General features: G+C 61.8%; 2 protein-coding genes across 2 annotated transcripts; one reads left to right on the top strand and one right to left on the bottom strand.

Moving 5' to 3' along the window:
• Positions 1-2,261: 2,261 nt before the first annotated feature.
• Positions 2,262-5,182, top strand: LOC119564538 (telethonin-like). Its single transcript, XM_037887061.2, has 2 exons — positions 2,262-2,685; positions 3,654-5,182. The coding sequence occupies exons 1-2, from the start codon at positions 2,537-2,539 to the stop codon at positions 4,072-4,074; spliced, it is 570 nt and encodes a 189-aa protein (XP_037742989.1). The 5' UTR covers positions 2,262-2,536; the 3' UTR covers positions 4,075-5,182.
• A 3,386-nt stretch (positions 5,183-8,568) lies between these two features.
• Positions 8,569-17,336, bottom strand: LOC102946239 (telethonin). The gene is made up of 2 exons (XM_037887099.2): positions 10,478-17,336; positions 8,569-9,799 (listed from the first exon to the last, which is right to left on the bottom strand). Exons 1-2 carry the CDS (start codon positions 10,831-10,833, stop codon positions 9,379-9,381), a joined length of 777 nt encoding a protein of 258 aa, XP_037743027.1. The 5' UTR covers positions 10,834-17,336; the 3' UTR covers positions 8,569-9,378.
• Between the last annotated feature and the right edge of the window lie 8 nt (positions 17,337-17,344).

Here is a 17,344-nt window from a genome sequence, read left to right as displayed (position 1 = left end):
TGCCCCTCAATCGTGACCTGCAGCCCGCTGCTAGTCTAGCCGTGGGGCCCTGCCCCCCAAGGCTCTGCTGGTGCCCCTCAGTCCCCACCCACAGCCCCCTGCTATGGGTCCCCCCCCAACACACAGCTCTATTGATTCCTTTCCCCATAGGCCCCTCGGGAACACAGGTTGTTAATTGCACTTGAAGGGCAGGGTGGTTCTGTGATGTGCTCCAGGGGAGGCAGCTCTGCACCAGCAGGACCCCAGCTCTCAGCCACCAGCTGGCCAGCCTGCTCAACCCATCCCTAGCGCTCCACCCTGGCTCCCTGGTGCTTCCCCTGCCAGGGGCGAGATGGGGCTGTCCTGAGGACCCCAGGCGTTAGAACCCTTCCCAGCACTGGTTGGGCTGGGGGGAGATCCACCGCAGCCAATGGGGAAGGGGCAGGGGGCTTCCCTTTGCCACCTCCCCTCGCCAATTTCAGCCTCTTCGCTGATTTCAGAGTCCCAGGCAGGAACAAACCAGCTCCCCTCCCAGCCCATGATCCGCTCAGAGCCCCCCACCCACGTGATGGGAAGGGGCTCCTTGGCACAATGCAAACCAGGGCGGTAATGGAGTTAGCGGGCAAGGGGGGCCGGCCTCGGGGCCCTGTCAATTGTGGCTGTGAAATAGCTCTGGTGCAGCTGATAACGCCAGGCCTGGAACGGGTTAGCGGCCCCAGGTGCTTTCAGGCTGTTTTGGAAAAGCTGCCTCAGCTCATAAATTATGTCAGCGAAAGGCCATTAACTGGGGCCGATCCCAGCTCTCTGGCGGGGCAAACATGTTTTGATCAGTGAGCTGCTGGCGGGCTTTTTGCGGGGGGTGGGAATTGTCACTGTCGGTGCTGGCTGCATGGGCAGGCTGCCGGGGCCAGGCTGATAGCTGATTCTCCGGCCCCTGGCGTGCGATCCCAGAGCCGGTGGAAGGGCATCGGCTCCACAGCCTGGGGTCCTCTGCTGACCCGCACAGCACGGGCTGCTCCCCCCTGCCCAACATGCCCAGAATGGGGGGCATCGGCCTGGTCAGTCGTTGGCTCCCCACTGAGACCAATACCTGGAGGCCACTTACTGGTCATGAAGGATCCAGGGGCCCGCCTGCTGTAACCACTCCCCTCCCAGAGCTGGGATAGAACCCAGGAGTCCTGGCTCCCTGCCCCCCTGCTCTAAGCCGCAAGTCTCCACCCGGAAAGTGTGAGTCTTTCACATGCTGATACACCGCCCGCCCCCAGGAATCCTTGGACCCAGGGCGTCTATAATTAGTCCCATCCCCTTGTCCCCGGCGGGACAGCCAGACCGGGCTGCTCAGCACACATTCTCCCGGCTGGGCGAGGTTTTCACATTGCGTCTCTGGGCCGGGGGAGTGTGCTGAGCTCATGGGCTCGCTCAGTTGTCACTGCCCCCGGGTGGGCCCACCGAACAAGGGGCTGGGAGCTCACCAGCCGGGGGGGCCACTAACACAGGGGGCCTCCAGGGTCAGGTTTCAGGATAAGCTCAACCCCCAAACTTGGTGACCAGCAGGCCCTGTGCTCCATGGCCTGGGGCAGCGCCAAGCCCGGCCCGTCAATGAGAAACCCAACCCGAGAACCGCCCCCAGTTCCAGTTCCAGCTTCCACATGCTCTCTCGGGACACCTGGGTTCTGCCATCCAGGGGCCACTGGCTCACCTGGGCCCCACCAGCCAGCCAGCCGGCTCCGGTGGTATCGCCCCCACCCTCCCAGCTCTGAGGCAAGGGGGAGACCTTTAAAAGAGCCACCACCCCTTTTCCCCACTAGCCTTGGCCTTTGAAGTTGTGGGAGGGAGAGGCACGGGATCTAGTCAGTTACAGCGGGGGCAGGGTGGGTTGGGAGCCAGGACTCCTGGGTTCTATTCCCAGCCCTAGAAGGGGATTGTGGTCTAGCGTACAGGAGCTGGTAGCCAGGACTCCTGGGTTCCATTCGCAGCTCCGGGAGGGGAGTGGGGTCTGGTGGTTAGAGCAGGATAGGCGAGGGTATCAGAACTCCTGGCTATTCCCAGCTCTTCTACTGATTCCCTCTGTGACCCAGAGTAGGTCACCTCACCTCCCTGTGACCAGCCCTGTCCTCCCGCCTTGGGCTGGGGGGTTTGCAAAGGGTTAATTCACACTCCGAAAGGGTTGGGGCCACCTGGCGTGGACAGTGGCCCAGGATCACCGCCCCCGACCACCACACACACCCCGTAGCGAGACCCCTGCAGCTTCCCAAAGGCTCCGCAAGGGGCAGGGGTATAAACGTTGGCACGGCAGGACGAGCGCCAGGCCGGGGCTGGTTTCCAGTAAACAGCAAACGCGGGTGGTGTCCGGTGTCTGGAGTGCTGGAGCGTGACCGCGTGGGGCAGATATAGCCCCTGACGACGTGGCTCGGAAATAGCAGCAGGGAGGCGTTATAAACCCTGGCCCGGGCGGCCAAGCACCCAGGGCTCAGACACACGCAGCCGGACTCACACACACACTCACACACAGCCGGGCTCACACACCCCCCCAGGCCAGGCGACCCACAGGGCGAGGATGTTCGGCAAGCGTATGGTGCTGCACAGCGCGGGGGTGCTGTCGGCGGCCGAGCTGGGCTGCCTGGTGAAGGAGGAGGACGTGGTGCGGCACGAATCCTTCACGGCCGAATGGAGGGACCTGTCGCTCTCCACCAGGCCCGAGGAGGGGTGAGTGTGGGGCGCGGGCACCCCGGGCAGCGGGACAGGGCATTGGGCTCCTTGTGCCCCCGTCCCTGGGCTGAGTGGAGCCCTGGGAGTTTCCGTGGAGGGGCAGCCGGGGGGCCCTGGAGCAAACAGGACCCCTGCCCTGGCCCCTCCTCCGTGCCCAGCCAGCCTGGGGCAGAGGGGTCGCAGCCCCTGGGCACAGCGGTGCCCCTTCCCCTCTGCAGCCCCTGCCCAAGCCCGTCCCCCTGCGGCTGCCCCTTCCGCCGACCAGGAGAGAGGCAGACCCAGCTCTGGGGCAGCGCCCCCAGCCCTGGGTACAGCGTCTGACTGGGTGCAGGGTGGGGGATGGGGTGGAGCAAGGCCCCCCTCTGTCCCCCCCCAGCCCTGGGTACAGCGTCTGACTGGGGGATGGGGTGGAGCAAGGCCCGCTCTGTCCCCCCACAGCCCCCAGCCCTGGGTACAGCATCTAACTGGAGGATGGGGTGGAGCAAGGCCCCCTCTGTTCCCCACCCCAGCCCTGGGTACAGTTTCTGACTGGGGGCAGCGGGTGGGGGCTGCGGTGGAGCAAGGCCCCCCTGTCCCACCCCAGCCCCAGCCCTGGGTACAGCGTCTGACTGGGCGCAGGGTGGGGGCTGGGGTGGAGCAAGGCCCCCCTCTGTCCCCAGCCCCAGCCCTGGGTACAGCGTCTGACTGGGCGCAGGGTGGGGGATGGGGTGGAGTGTGGCCCCCCCTGTGCCCCCCCTGCCCCCGGGCCTGCAGGGCAGCTCCCCTGGCGCGGGCGTCTGTGGAGCTCAGGGCAGAAGGGACCCCAGAGTCTCTCGCTGCCCCATGGCCCCAGGGGTCGCAGCCCCCCAGCCTCAGGGGGCGGGTTGGGTCCTTGGGCTTGTCTGGGCTCCCTGCTCCCAGGAGGCGATGGGGGGGCTGCCGGGGGCTGCTCCCCGGGTCCCTAACGTTTCTCCCCCTGCCCCCAGCTGCTGCCTGCGGGAGGCGGACGATCGGCGCAAGGAGACGTACTGGCAGCAGCAGGAGACGCGCTTCGTGGTGCAGCGATCGCCCGGGCTCCTCATGCGGCTGGGCCGGCTGGGCGAGCCCCTGGCCCGCTACCCCCTGCCCTACCAGCGGGCGCTGCCCCTGCCCCTCTTCGTGCCGGCCGACCTGAGCGCCAAGGCCGAGCGGGGAGCCACCCCGCCCCAGCTGCGCCACAGGACGGACTTCGAGATGGCCCTGGCCGGGGGCGCCCCGCCCAGCGGGCAGTGCCGGGACAAGAGGGCCGTGTCGGAGATCACCAAGGAGCTGCCCCCCGTCATCCAGCCCAGCCGGCCCGACTTCGGCAAGTGGGACTTCCCCCGCTCCCTGTCCCGCTCGCTGTCCCAGGAGGCGCAGAGGGGCTGAGGGGCCGGGGCACGGACCTGCCCACAGGGCTCTGCGTTCCCAGCTCACGGCTCCCCCTGCATGAGAAGTACCCACGGTGAGCCGGGCAACGCGGGGTTACTGTAGAGGCCCCATCCCGGGGCCAAAGCCATCCCGGGTGTAAGCTCAGCGAGGTTACGCCGTGGCTGCATGTGGCTTTTCGAGTTAGGCTGTGAGCTCTGTGGGGCAGGGCCCGTGGGTTCGTACAGCGCCATGCATGCTGATGGTGCTGCAATCAGAACGCTGTCTCTTTAAGAACGGCCTTCTCGGCTGGGCTGTCAATCAGCTGTCACAACAGCTGATGAGCTTCGGATCTAACAGCACAGCGGGGGGAGGGGAGTGGGGGCTAGTGGTTAGAACAGTCAGGGGCTAGGAGCCAGGACTCCTGGGTTCTATTCCCAGCTCCGGGAGAGGAGTGGGGGCTAGTGGTTAGAGCTGTCAGGGGCTGGGAGCCAGGACTCCTGGGTTCTATTCCCAGCTCCGGGAAAGGAGTGGGGGCTAGTGGTTAGAGCAGTCAGGGGCTGGGAGCCAGGACTCCTGGGTTCTATTCCCAGCTCCGGGAAAGGAGTGGGGGCTAGTGGTTAGAGCTGTCAGGGGCTGGGAGCCAGGACTCCTGGGTTCTATTCCCAGCTCTGGGAAATGAGTGGGGGCTAGTGGTTAGAGCAGTCAGGGGCTGGGAGCCAGGACTCCTGGGTTCTATTCCCAGCTCTCAGAGGGGAATGTGGGCTAGTGGTTAACGCAAGTGACCGAGAGTCAAGAAGCTGGATCATGTCCCTAGCCCGGGGAGGACAAGTGATGAAGTGGCGATGCGGCAGACCCGGGAGGCTGCAGTTGCTGGCATGGGGAGGCGCGAGGCGAGGCTCAGCTGGCCGGCACTGCAGGAGGAGGATTGGTGCGTGAGGGTGGCGAGCGGCTCCCTGCAGATGTCAGGACAGGGCTGACCTCGGGAGCTCATTTGCAGCCTGAATCCCCTGGGCTGATAGTCCGGGGCGAGGAATTCCCTGTCAGCGTCCCCGTCTTGCTCGGCCCGCTGCTGTTACCGTGGCGCTCGGTGTATGAGTCCGTCTGGGTAATAAACGGAGGCAAGGTGGCACGACTCGCTCCTTCCATTCGCCGTGGTAGCCGTCCTGGCAGGTGGGAGCCCGGGGGACGGGCCAGAGCTGGGGCCCTGGGCCAGCCCGGTTTGCTGCTGACTCTCGACACATGGCAGCAGCCGGCACACAAAGGTGGGGGCGGGGGGCTTTTGCAATCGGGGCACCAGCGCTTCCCCTGGCATCTGCTCCTGCCCCCTCCCACTGCTGGGGCTTGGCAGAGGCGAGTCCCCCCCCCCACGCCCCCAGGTCAGCCTCCCAGCTGAGAAAGGCGCCGTGACGCTGACCCTGGCTATTTTCCGAGTGGGGTCTGGTCATTCACACCACATGGCCCCCGCCTTGCTCAGAGGAGGTCACGTACGCCAGGCAGGCACCCCCCCCCCCCCCGCCTGGCTCCCAGGAAGCCCCTGGCACCCCAGACTTGACATCACTTGGCGAACAAGGCGGAGAGCAAACCCTTCCCGCGGGCCGGAGCACCCCGGCAGGAGCGTGTCCCGCGCCCCACACGGATGCAGCGTTTGCTTCAAAGACTGACCACTTGCACGCGAGGACGGTGAAGGGGTGAGACGGTCACCGCAGGTGACGCCTGCTGCCAGAACGCCACCACCCCACAGGGTGCCAGCTACAGCACATGCCAGGCACCTGGCTAACACCCCCCCCAGCAAACCGGTGAAGCCTCAGGCCCTTTGGTGCCCCAGGGCCCAGGCCTTTGCCAGCAGGGAGACGCTGCAGTGAGTTGCCAATGGCGGGGGGAGGGGGCTTAGCTCTGCTTGGCAGGCTGCACCCTGGGGTGGCACGGGCATACAGCTGGGTGCGCCCTGCAGGTGACAATGATGACACCGATACAAGGGTGGCCCACCTGGGGCTACACAGGGGACTGGGCAGTAGGACGCCTGGGTCCTAATTCCACCCTGCGCCTACAGCACCTGCTCTGGCTTGCCCTCAAGAGCTGGCCTCCAGCCACCCAGCGCTAATATAAGTCCCCCCCTTTGGCCCCCTGTGCCCCTGACAGGCAGCTTGCCTGCCCCCCCCGCCCCCCAGCTGGGGTGCAGGGCAGTGGGTCCAGGCCATGCTCCCACCCCAGAGAGCCTGCCAATTTTGGGGCTCAGGGCAGCCTGGCAGGCAGCTTCCGCTTGAAGACTGGCCCCCTGGTGCCCAAGGGCTCCTGGGAGATAGACGGATGCCACCGCTAGGAGTAATTTGCTGCCTTTTGGGTGGGGGAGCATCACTGTCCCCCCACCCCTGGGTGACGCATGACCAGCTCCCAGGGAACGCCATGCCAGGTGCCCCCTCCCCCCGCTCTTGCAGAGGTTAAAGAGCCTCTGGCCAAACCTCCGGTCCTCCCCCCCCCCCCGCTCCCCCCCCCCGGCCCCACTCCCCCCGCCCCGCTCCCCCCCCCCAGCCTGGCTGTGCCAAGGACAGAAGCTGTTTATGGCCTTGTTAAAGTTCTGCTCCCAGGCCAGGAGCAGGTGGCAGCTGACAGGGCCGCAGGGGCGGGGGACACAGACACGTGCGCTGCCCTGAGGCCGCTGGGCACTGGGGCCAGCTCACACCTGGCATGAGCTAGGGCGGCTCCCAGGGGGCCGTTTGCCCAGCCACGGCAAACCGCCGGGTTAGCGCTCGAGTAACGCTCAGCCCGTGGGTCGCCCGGGGCTGGCGCAGCAGGGGGGGGGGCGGGCTGAGGGGCCAGGGCAGGGCTGCGAGGAGAGGGAGCCCGTGGCTCGAATACGAGGCGGCGTGTGGGGCTGGCCAGAGGGGCACCGGCAGAGCTGAGTGTGGGACGCCCACCCGGTCCCTGCTGCCGCAGCCTCCCGGCCCTGGCAGCAGGCACGTGGCTGGGCGGCTCTGCCCACGGGGCACGTGGCGCGGCCCGTGCAGTTCTCGCACCCAGCGCTCGCACGGGACGAAGCCAGGGTGGGGGCGGGGGGCGGGGGGAAGACACGCTGCCTTTAAAAGTAACAGCGCCCAGCCTTCGGCAAGGTCACCTGCAGGCTGTGGTCACTTGCCAAGCGCCTCTGTTTAGAGCCATTGCCTTGACAGCACCCCCCCCCCCTCCCATGCTGGCTGGGCAGGGGGCCCGGTCTGCTCCCGGCTCTGAAAGCAGATCCCTGCCCGGGCTATAATTAAGCACAGGAGGCCGTTCTGGAAGGGCCGGTCCCGGTTCCCTCATGGGACCTCAGGCAGGAGCCTCTGGGAGGCCGTGCCCGCATCTGCCTGCCAGGGGCTGATCCAGGCCAGAACCCAGCGGGAGCAGGTCCTGTCTCAGCTGGGCCCGGGGAACGGCCTGGCAGGATTTGCTCCCAGCCACAGCTTGTAGCCAGCCCGTTAACCCCTTCTGTGGGCCAGCCTCTGGAGGGAGACAAGGAGTCACTTCTGCTCGTGCGGGTTACACTGGGGCGGGGTCAGCCTGCTGCTGCGTGTGTGGGCGAGGGGAACAGAACATGGACCCCCCCCTCCCAGATCCTTGTCTCCTGTCAGCCCGTTACCCCTTGGCCCTGCCCAAACCGCTGCTGCCTTCAGGCTCTGGAGGCCTCACACCACCATGGCTTCTGGGCACGGAGGGAGCGAGCACGGCCTGTGGGGAAACTGAGGCACTGGGCTGGGGTCAAATGTCAGAGCTGGGAGCTGAACCCAGGAGTCCTGGCTCCCAGGCCTACATTGCTACAAGTCCTAGTCCTGAAACCATCCGTGCCCCTTTAATAAATGCAGCTGTACCCTTTGGCCCCCCCGGAGCCCCAGCTATGGGCTTTCGCCAGGCTCCTGGCTCCATTTAACTGCTTTCTGGCCTACGGTTCCCTCCAGCCTGGCCTGACTGCAGCGTTCCCCACGGGCCTCACTGAGCTCCCAGCTGCTGGGATGGCTCCTGTCCCTGCTCCTTTCCCCACCCTGTCCCTTTTCAAGGAGAGAGGCTAACGGAGGGGGGCCCAGCCCCTCTGCCATCAGCCCAATGGCCACCTCTCTCGGTGCAAAACTTCATCAGCCTTTCAGCTGGATTCACTGGACTGCGACTGGGGGAGCAGGGTACGGCCCCTGGCCCCTCCAGGCTGTGCCTCGCTCTGTCCAGGAAGCAGGCCTGGCCATGCCAGGCAGAGGGCAAGTCCAGCTGTGACTGGCACCGTGGCTGGGCTAGCTCAGAGCCCATCCAGCTGTTGGGGGTCAGGCTTGGTGCAGGCTGCCCCCCAGTGACTGCTCGTGCATTTCAAAGGAATAGGACCAAGGCAGGACGTTGGGGTTGAGAATACAGTTTTATTGCAGTACAAGGAAAAGTCACGCGGCTGGAAACCTTCCTCTCCCCCCGCTTCCCCGCACAGCAGCTGGTACCACACTCACCCCCGGAGCCGCATCGCAGCAGCCAACAGCTCCCACCCCGGCTGATTTCCCCACAGTTCCCCCAATTGCCAGCTCCCACCCCGGGCTGATTTCCCCGTGGTTCGCCCATCGCGAACCTGCAGCCCCCAGGGCGCTCCTCCCCATCATGCTGGTGTTTCAGGGCTCCCACGCCGGTGCCGGGACGTGGGTTACTTTGCCCAGTGAAGGGGCTGGGATTCCCCTTCATCTCACCCGCAGTGGCCCCTTCGCTCCATCCCTTCCTGCATTGCACTTTCGCAGCCGGGGCACCGTCCCCCGGCCCCCTGGGCATGACCTCCCCTGTCTAACTCACTGGAACACAACCCAGAGGTCCTGCCCCTGCGTACGTCTACACTGCTCACCGAGGGACCCCGGCTCGTGGACTCGTTTCCAAGCCTGCACTTGAGGGTCCACACAGCAATGGCAGGCCGGGCTCCACAAGCGAGTCTGGGTGGGCGAAACGGAGCCTTGGGCTTGACCCCACGTCAGAGCTGGGGCTAGGTGTGCCGTGTAGACGTCCGCGTTGTGTCCCAGACCCAGGAGCCCCCGTTCCCAGCTCGAACCAGGAGCCCACTGGAGGGTTTAACAGACGGGAGTGGAGCCTGCTTCCAGCCTGTCGGCTCCTACCGGGCACAAACCTTGGCAACGAAGGAAAGCTTGGGGACGGGCACTTGGGGTGGTGCCCTGGGCCCATGGCAGGGCACAGCTCCACCCTGGCAGCCGCCATGGGTGCCACACAGACACAGCGCAAACACAGAGAGCACAAGGTGGTGGGGCCTGGGCAACCCTAGCTCTGGGCGTTGTCTCAAGCAGGCGCCGAAGAGCCCCGGCTGGGGAAATCGGCCCCTCAGCCCCTCTGCGCCTCCTGGGACAGAGAGCGGGACAGGGAGCGGGGGAAGTCCCCCTTGCCGAAGTCGGGCCGGCTGGGCTGGACGACAGGGGGCAGCTCCTTGGTGATCTCCGACACGGCCCTCTTGTCCCGGCACTGCCCGCTGGGCAGGGCGCCCCCAGCCAGGGCCGTCTCGAAGTCCGTCCTGTGGCGCAGCTGGGGCGGGGTGGCTCCCCGCTCGGCCTTGGCGCTCAGGTCGGCCGGCACGAAGAGGGGCAGGGGCAGCGCCCGCTGGTAGGGCAGGGGGTAGCGGGCCAGGGGCTCGCCCAGCCGGCCCAGCCGCATGAGGAGCCCGGGCGATCGCTGCACCACGAAGCGCGTCTCCTGCTGCTGCCAGTACGTCTCCTTGCGCCGATCGTCCGCCTCCCGCAGGCAGCAGCTGGGGGCGGGGGGGGAACGTTAGGGACCCGGGGAGCAGCCCCTGGCAGCCCCCCCATCGCCTCCTGGGAGCAGGGAGCCCAGACAAGCCCAAGGACCCAACCCACCCCCTGAGGCTGGGGGGCTGCAACCCCTGGGGCCACGGGGCAGTGAGAGACTCTGGGGTCCCTTCTGCCCTGAGCTCCACAGATGCCCGCGCCAGGGGAGCTGCCCTGCAGGCCCGGGGGCAGGGGGGGGCACAGAGGGGGCCACGCTCCACCCCATCCCCCACCCTGCGCCCAGTCAGATGCTGTACCCAGGGCTGGGGGGGGACAGAGGGGGCCTTGCTCCACCGCAGCCCCACCCCCTGCCCCCAGTCAGACGCTGTACCCAGGGCTGGGGGCGCTGCCCCAGAGCTGGGTCTGTCTCTCTCCTGGATGGCGGAAGGGGCAGCCGCAGGGGGACGGGCTTGGGCAGGGGCTGCAAGGGGAAGGGGCACCGCTGTGCCCAGGGGCTGCGACCCCTCTGCCCCAGGCTGGCTGGGCACGGAGGAGGGGCCAGGGCAGGGGTCCTGTTTGCTCCAGGGCCCCCCGGCTGCCCCTCCACGGAAACTCCCAGGGCTCCACTCAGCCCAGGGACGGGGGCACAAGGAGCCCAATGTCCTGTCCCGCTGCCCGGGGTGCCCGCGCCCCACACTCACCCCTCCTCGGGCCTGGTGGAGAGCGACAGGTCCCTCCATTCGGCCGTGAAGGATTCGTGCCGCACCACGTCCTTCTCCTTCACCAGGCAGCCCAGCTCGGCCGCCGACAGCACCCCCGCGCTGTGCAGCACCACACGCTTGCCGAACATCCTCGCCCTGTGGGTCGCCTGGCCTGGGGGTGTGTGTGAGGCCGGCTGTGTGTGTGAGTGTGTGTGTGTGTGTGTGTGAGCCCGGCTGTGTGTCTGAGCCCTGGGTACTTGGCTGCCTGGCCTGGGCCAGGGTTTAAATAGCCTTCCCAGTGCTATTTTGGGAGGTGTTGCTGGCACTGTGTGTGTGCGCGCGTGCTGCACAGTCATGCCGTGTGTGTGTGTGTGTGTGTGTGTGTGTGTGTGTGTCAGCCATCGGATGCGTAGGAGGAATACTCCCAGGGCCAATGCTTCAGGCCGAGATTAACAAGGCCCATAGCTGAGGGGCGGAAGGGGCACGGCCCCCCTGGAAATCACCCCACGCTGGTTTCTTACTCCAAGTTTGCTCAGGTGAGCGATCGCAGGCCTAAGGCCTATGGAGCCGTCCCAGGGCCGGCAGCCGAGGGCTGGTCCTGACTGCGTTTCAGAAGAGGTGCGACCCTGGGAAGCGGGCTGCTGTCAAAGCCACCAAGGGGGGGGACTCCGGGCTCTGTGCTGTGACCAGCCCCTGCCCGCTGGCGCGGAGGGGAGCAGGGAAATGTTCCTTCTGGCCGCAGAGTGAGGAGAACGCTGCTCCTGGGGTGTGCCGGGGACGACCAGACCAAACCTTAGCTGCCTGTCCTGCGACTGCAGCATGCTGGGGGGCTCCTGGAGTGCCGGGTGCCAGGGCTGGGTGTATCCCCCTCGCCCAGAGACTGTGGGCTGGGGAGCCCTGTTTGTACATGGCTTTGCTTTCCTTCACCCTAGTCAATCCCCTCTACAGTGGAGATCAAGCCTCTTGTGCTGGGAGTTGTGGGGTGGGCCAGGGATGCAGCCTCAGAGCCTGGCTGAAAGACCGTTTTTCCTTGAGGGGAAGAAAGCCCAAATCCACAAACCCCCCATGAGGGCTGGCAGTACCACCAGCTCTGAATTCGCCCCCAGGGACGAGAAGACCCGGCCCGACGGACCCAGGCCCCTCGTAGAACAGGGGCTAGAGCTAGCTCTCAAAATGGACCCACTTGTCATGCGTCCTTCTCATAAAAAGACTCGACCAAGCCCCCCAGCCACGTCAGACGAGAATACCAAACCCAGGGCAGGGATAGACATCACAGGTTCGTCGATGCCGTCAGATCTTGGAACTCACAAACCAGCTCAACCAGAAATGGATTTTCCTCAGCCCATTATTGGAGAGCGCAGCGTTGCCTTAGGGAGAAGTGGCCCCCGAACCCAGCCCAGGTTGGAATATGCTGGAAAGGCCTTTTGTGTGCCTGCTCCATTGGATGCATGCCCCGACAATGCTGGTGGAATGGGAGCTGGTACGGTTTTTATCACATCTGGATATTGCAATTGGAAAAATGCACCTTCATGAGACAAAGGTTTCATCAAACCTGAAGGCTGCTTAGCCCCCTTGAATGCAGCGGCTGATAGAATTGCAGCAAGGGAAAGAGAAGCTACAGGTAATTTTTTGCTATGTTGACATTTCTGTGACACCCTACCGGGAGAACAAAGAACCACAAAGAATATGCAGTTGAATCAACTGGCTGTATTTTGTATACAAAGTTATTGTGTAGTAAATAGATGTCAAGCAAGATTGCTTATGAAAGCTTGTACTGTTCTAAACCTGAGAGTCATTATAAGATCTGGCTACAAAGCCTGGTTATGAATTTATGTATTTGTGTATATAAAACTGCTCATCATTTGTGCTGCTAAACCCCACTAATACAGGGAGGAGAAGCAATCAGGGACCGGGAGGGATGCCTCCCCAATGGGCCAGGACTAGCTCCAAATAGGATTGTACAACCTAGGAACAGACCCTGGTGAACCATTAAAGTTAATGGGAAAACACGGAAACAACGTGAAAGTGAAAATAAAACCCTAATTGTGGGAAACTAAGAAAGGAGAAAATTTTAACTAGGAGTCACCAGGCCAAGAGGACAAAAAACCAAACCAGCCTTTGAAAACTGGCTCTTCATCAGCATCTACAAACTTTCAATCCTTGCGCTTGGAGGAAAGCTCCACAACTTGATTGCAAGATCCAGCACACAAAAAATGTTCTGATTTTATTATTTCCGTGCATTCGTTTGCTCGAGAACATTCCGCCGTTATGAATTTGATTTTTATATTTAATTTGATCACAGCTTCCTTTTTCAGGTGCCACACTGGCTGCTTTGGTGTCACCCTCACAAATGGAAAGAAACAGGTAGTATTTAAAAACCTTCGCAAAACTTATGCAGTTTGCGGTGATAGATCTTACTCCGAACAATTCATCAGGAATTGTCATCAACCTACTTCAGCTTATTGCGGGACACGATCCAGAAGTCAAGGGTGCGCGGCAAACCATTCCGAACAATGCGAACAATTTCACACGCTGCTGAAATTCAGAATGACAACACTGATATTATGAAGATGGTTTTGAAAGATATTGTTGAAGATATTCAGAAAAACGGTGATGTCCTAAAATATGACACAACAAGGGATGCTGTGACTGTAGAAAATTTATCCACTGGTTTTTGCTACGCTGTTGGCGGAAAAGTCCTTGTGGGAGTAGCCCAATTGCATGGCCTCACTGCTGAAGCTATTACATAACAAACGTTGAAAGACCTCCATGAACTGGGTCCTGACCCTAAAAACACTTGATGTTCTTGCTTTGATGGTGCCAACCTTATGTCAGGCGGTGTACAAATACTTTTACATGGGAAATTAAACAAGCAAATACCTGACGCACACTGCTTGAATCACCAATTACATCGGGTGCTCACTCCTGTCTGAGAAGAACTCAGCAGGGCCAACTATGTTCTCAAATTGTAAGTCTCTAGCTGAATTTTTCCGCAGACATGATGGGAGTGTGCCGTACAAAGCCAGCACCTGCAAAGACTCACAGAAACAAGATGGCTTGGAAATAATCCCCAATAATTTTGAAGCGATTCGGAGTCTTCTGTCAAACTTTGTGGATGGATATGGCAACTTGTCCATTGACGCAAGAGGGCTGTTGGATGTTTCAGAATCATCTACATTCTTGTTCTTAGCTGAGCTTAAAAGAATGGTTTTGAGCGTTTGCTCCTGTGAACAATGCCCTTCAGAAGGAACAAATGCACCTTGCGAAAGGAGTGAATCGATCACACTTGCCTGTGAATAAGTGATGGGTTTTTCCTCAGCAATTTCATCCATGACCCTGTTTTGAAAGATGAACATTAAGATGTGCCACCAAAAGGGCTAAGAGTTCATCGTCGCTGAGCACTTCCCAGGATGTCAAAGTGTCAGTGAGCCTCCGTGCCGCCAGATGCGCCATGAACTGACTGATGAACGCAGTGGTGAATTGCAAAGGAGATTTTTTTTCTGAGAACACCAAGTCACACAAAAACTTGTCAGCAACGTACTCCACCTGCGCTCCAGACTTCTTGAGACTGGAATCTCGGTGTGCTTTGATTGACGTGCTTGGATTAGGGATTGAGCAGGTGAAAATGGAAATGGCTGTACTTAAAGCAGGGGCGCAGTCACAGGTGGGCCATGGCCCACCCACTTAGCATCCCGGCCACCCAGATCTGAGCAGGGGTGTAGAGCTGCCACAGTGGCCCGGAGCATCTGAAATCCAGGAGAGAGCTCTGCGCCCAGCCTCCAGAAAGCTACACTCCAGCAGCTCTGCCTTGCCACGTTCTGAGCTGCCCCATGTGAGTGCCCAGCTTGGCAGATAGAGCCGTGCCAGGGGGCACCAGGGCTAGGAAGAGGGTGTGGCATCAGGGGAGAAGCTGCGCTGGCAGAGTCATTGCCCCTCCACCCGAAATGCCCACCCAAATTTCCACGCCTAGCTACGCCACTGACTTAAAGCACTGCTAGGGAAGAGAAATTGCAAAGAATATGGAGAAGTTCTAGGTGCTGCCAAGGAATTAAAGGAGACGTTCACATGTAGTCCTGAAGTGTCTACAGTGGTCTTGCTCATCATCTGCAAGGTGTGAGAATTCCTTTGCTTGTTTGTGGTCACACCAAAGGACGAGCATGACCCAGGACAGACCTAATTGACTTCAAACCAGACCCGGGCTGTCTCTGTGGCAGAATTCAGACACCTTTCGCCAGGAAGAAATCAACTTGAGTTTCTGACCAGTTTGGGGATTACACAACACTTTCACGTTATGCTCTAGTCTTTTACATTTCTGACTCTGTGACCTGAATATTTCTCATACGGCGCGAGCCCATAAATAGGGCTTTATTTCTAATTGCATAAAAACAAAGTTAAAAACAAGGGTTCTGACTGACACTGCATTGTTCGCTCAGTACATATAAACTTCTGAGGACATCCTCAAGCGTCCTCTGAATGCATCCGATGAAGGGAGCTGTAGCTCACGAAAGCTCATGCTCAAATAAATTGGTTAGTCTCTAAGGTGCCACAAGTCCTCCTTTTCTTCTTGTCAACCAGTCCGCTCCGTCCCCTGCGGCGGTGTCTTAGTGACAGGCCTGCTAATGGCCCCGTCGGGCCCCCAACTCCAGCGAGGTTGTTGAATGGAGTTGGCCTCCTTCCCAGCAGCTTGACACTCGGCTGCCGGGGAGGGGCCAGCAGAACCGCTGGGATTAGCTAGGAATGCCCGGCCCGCAGTTAACAACCGCACCTGACCCTGGGAGCAGCTGGCCCCGGTGCGGCCCGAAACAGCGCGGCAATGCCCTGGGACACAGATTAGCCGCTGTGTGCTCTGCCCCGTGCCCAGTCGCGTTCCTGACCCCCGACCAACATAGAGGCCAATGTGATTAGTGAGTGTGTGTGTGTGTGTGTGGGGGGGGGGGGGGTGGGTTTCAAACCTCCCCTCGCAGATCACAGCTGAATCGTGGCACTTTGGGCTCAAACTGCTAACCCAGTGCAGGGGGGCGCAGGGGCTGTCCATGCTGGGGGGCAGTAGGGGAAAGGGGGGGGCAGGGCAGAGCAGGTGTTGCCGGTTTGCTTTCAGAATCTGCTCTGACTGGGGCAGCAGAAGCCACCGGCTGGTTTTCCCACTCCCAGAATAGAAGAGCCCCGTGCCCTGCCGGAAGGCCTGGTAACGCTGGCTGCCCCATTCCTGCTGGGCCCTCACAAAGTCCCGCCTCCTCTCACGTTTGATGGCCTGGGGTGGATCTCAGCTATGCACCCCCCCCTCCACCCCTGATGTGATTAAGCAGCCTGTCAGCGCCTGGAAAGCAGGACCCTGATGGCTTTGCGCAGAGAAATCTCTTTCCCAGCCCCCAGCCCAGGGGTGTCAGCTAACACACCAATGGTTCGTGCTCTAGGGGCACCGACAGCCCCATGGCTGCCATTCCTGCTGGCTAAGGGCTACCCCAGAGCACTAGCCCCGGCCCCATCCACCCCACCCCCACAGCCCAGGGGCCACGGCTGTCAGTACTGACACCTCAACCGCCACCATAGCCGAACCAAGGCAATATGGGGCACCAGACTTAACCCAGCTTGTGCCCCACAGTCCCATCTCCAGGGGGTGACGGCAGCTGTCAGCGTTAAGATGAATGGGCCAATTTCACCTCTCTTGGCGCTGTTGTTTTAGGCTCTCTGCAGACTCAGGCAGGCAGAGGGGATATTCCCCCCCCACACACACCCACCCCAGGGTCACATTTTCAAACTTTTCTTTGCATCCTTGAGGACTAGCAATAGGTTTTCTTTTCTTTTAAAAAAAAAAAAAAGAAAAGCCAAACTCTCAGCCCATGACTCCGGAAGCTGGAGCTGTAATCCCTGTGCCCAGTCAAGGGGTTGTAAGAGCCCCTTCTGCATGTAATACCCATTCCCCCCCCAGGCTACACAGGGGGGTGTAGTGCCAGGCACAGCTGGGGCAGCTTGGCCCGGTCGCACAGAGTCACGTCAACTCTGTGCTGGGGAGGGGGGCAGGAGCACCGGGGTCGGGGCAGAAGTTACACCACTACACCTAAGATCAGGGAGACCCCTTTGCCGAGGGGGAGATGGCCTGTCCTGACCCCGGCCTCTGCCTCGCTTGTCTCCTCTTGATGCCACAGATGCCCCGCCAGGCAGCAAAGCTCCCCCTGTCCCTTAGCGCCCCGGAGGCTGGAACCGGCCCTGTGAGGCGGCCGCTAATCCCAGCCCGGCGCATAGAGCGCAGCTGACCTTTCGCCAGCCCGGGGACGCCGCGCGCTTGCCCTTTGGACTAGCCAGCTGGCCGCCAGCGCCCACTCCCCTCCCTGCCGCTGAACTAGACGAGCCCTCGAAGGCAATCTGGCCCTACTCCTCTTCCCCACCCCTGGGTGCTCTTCACGCCCCCCCCCCCTGCTGGCTCCCCGCGCAAAGCTCCAGGGAGCACCCGTCTCTCTTTTGCAGCCTCATCTGGGCACACGGGCCGCAAAGGGAGGATGATGGACAGCCAGGGGTCGGGTAAACAACATAACCAGAGACTTGTTAACTGCTTCACGGGGCCCGCTGCCAAAGCCAAAGGGCAGGGGGGGCGGGGGGGGGAGATGCTTTGAACTAGCACAAAGATAGACGCCTCCTAAATCCCCCAGCTTGGGGGTGACACATGATCCAAGCCTACAGCAGCAACGCCAGCCCCAGCTGCCCCTCTGCGGCCACGTGCTGGGCTGCAGGGGAAGGGGAACGGCACCATCTCCATCCCCGGAGTCGTTAGTCATCGTCGGGGTAAGGGCCAGAGGCACTCGGCAGGGCTCAGGCCCCTCCCTCCCTTGCCAGGCACTGTACATATTCCCCCACAACACACAGTTTCAG

The sequence above is a fragment of the Chelonia mydas genome, chromosome 27 (assembly GCF_015237465.2).
Source record: "Chelonia mydas isolate rCheMyd1 chromosome 27, rCheMyd1.pri.v2, whole genome shotgun sequence".
Lineage (NCBI taxonomy): Eukaryota > Metazoa > Chordata > Testudines > Cheloniidae > Chelonia > Chelonia mydas.
This window is presented reverse-complemented; position numbering and strand designations above follow the sequence as displayed.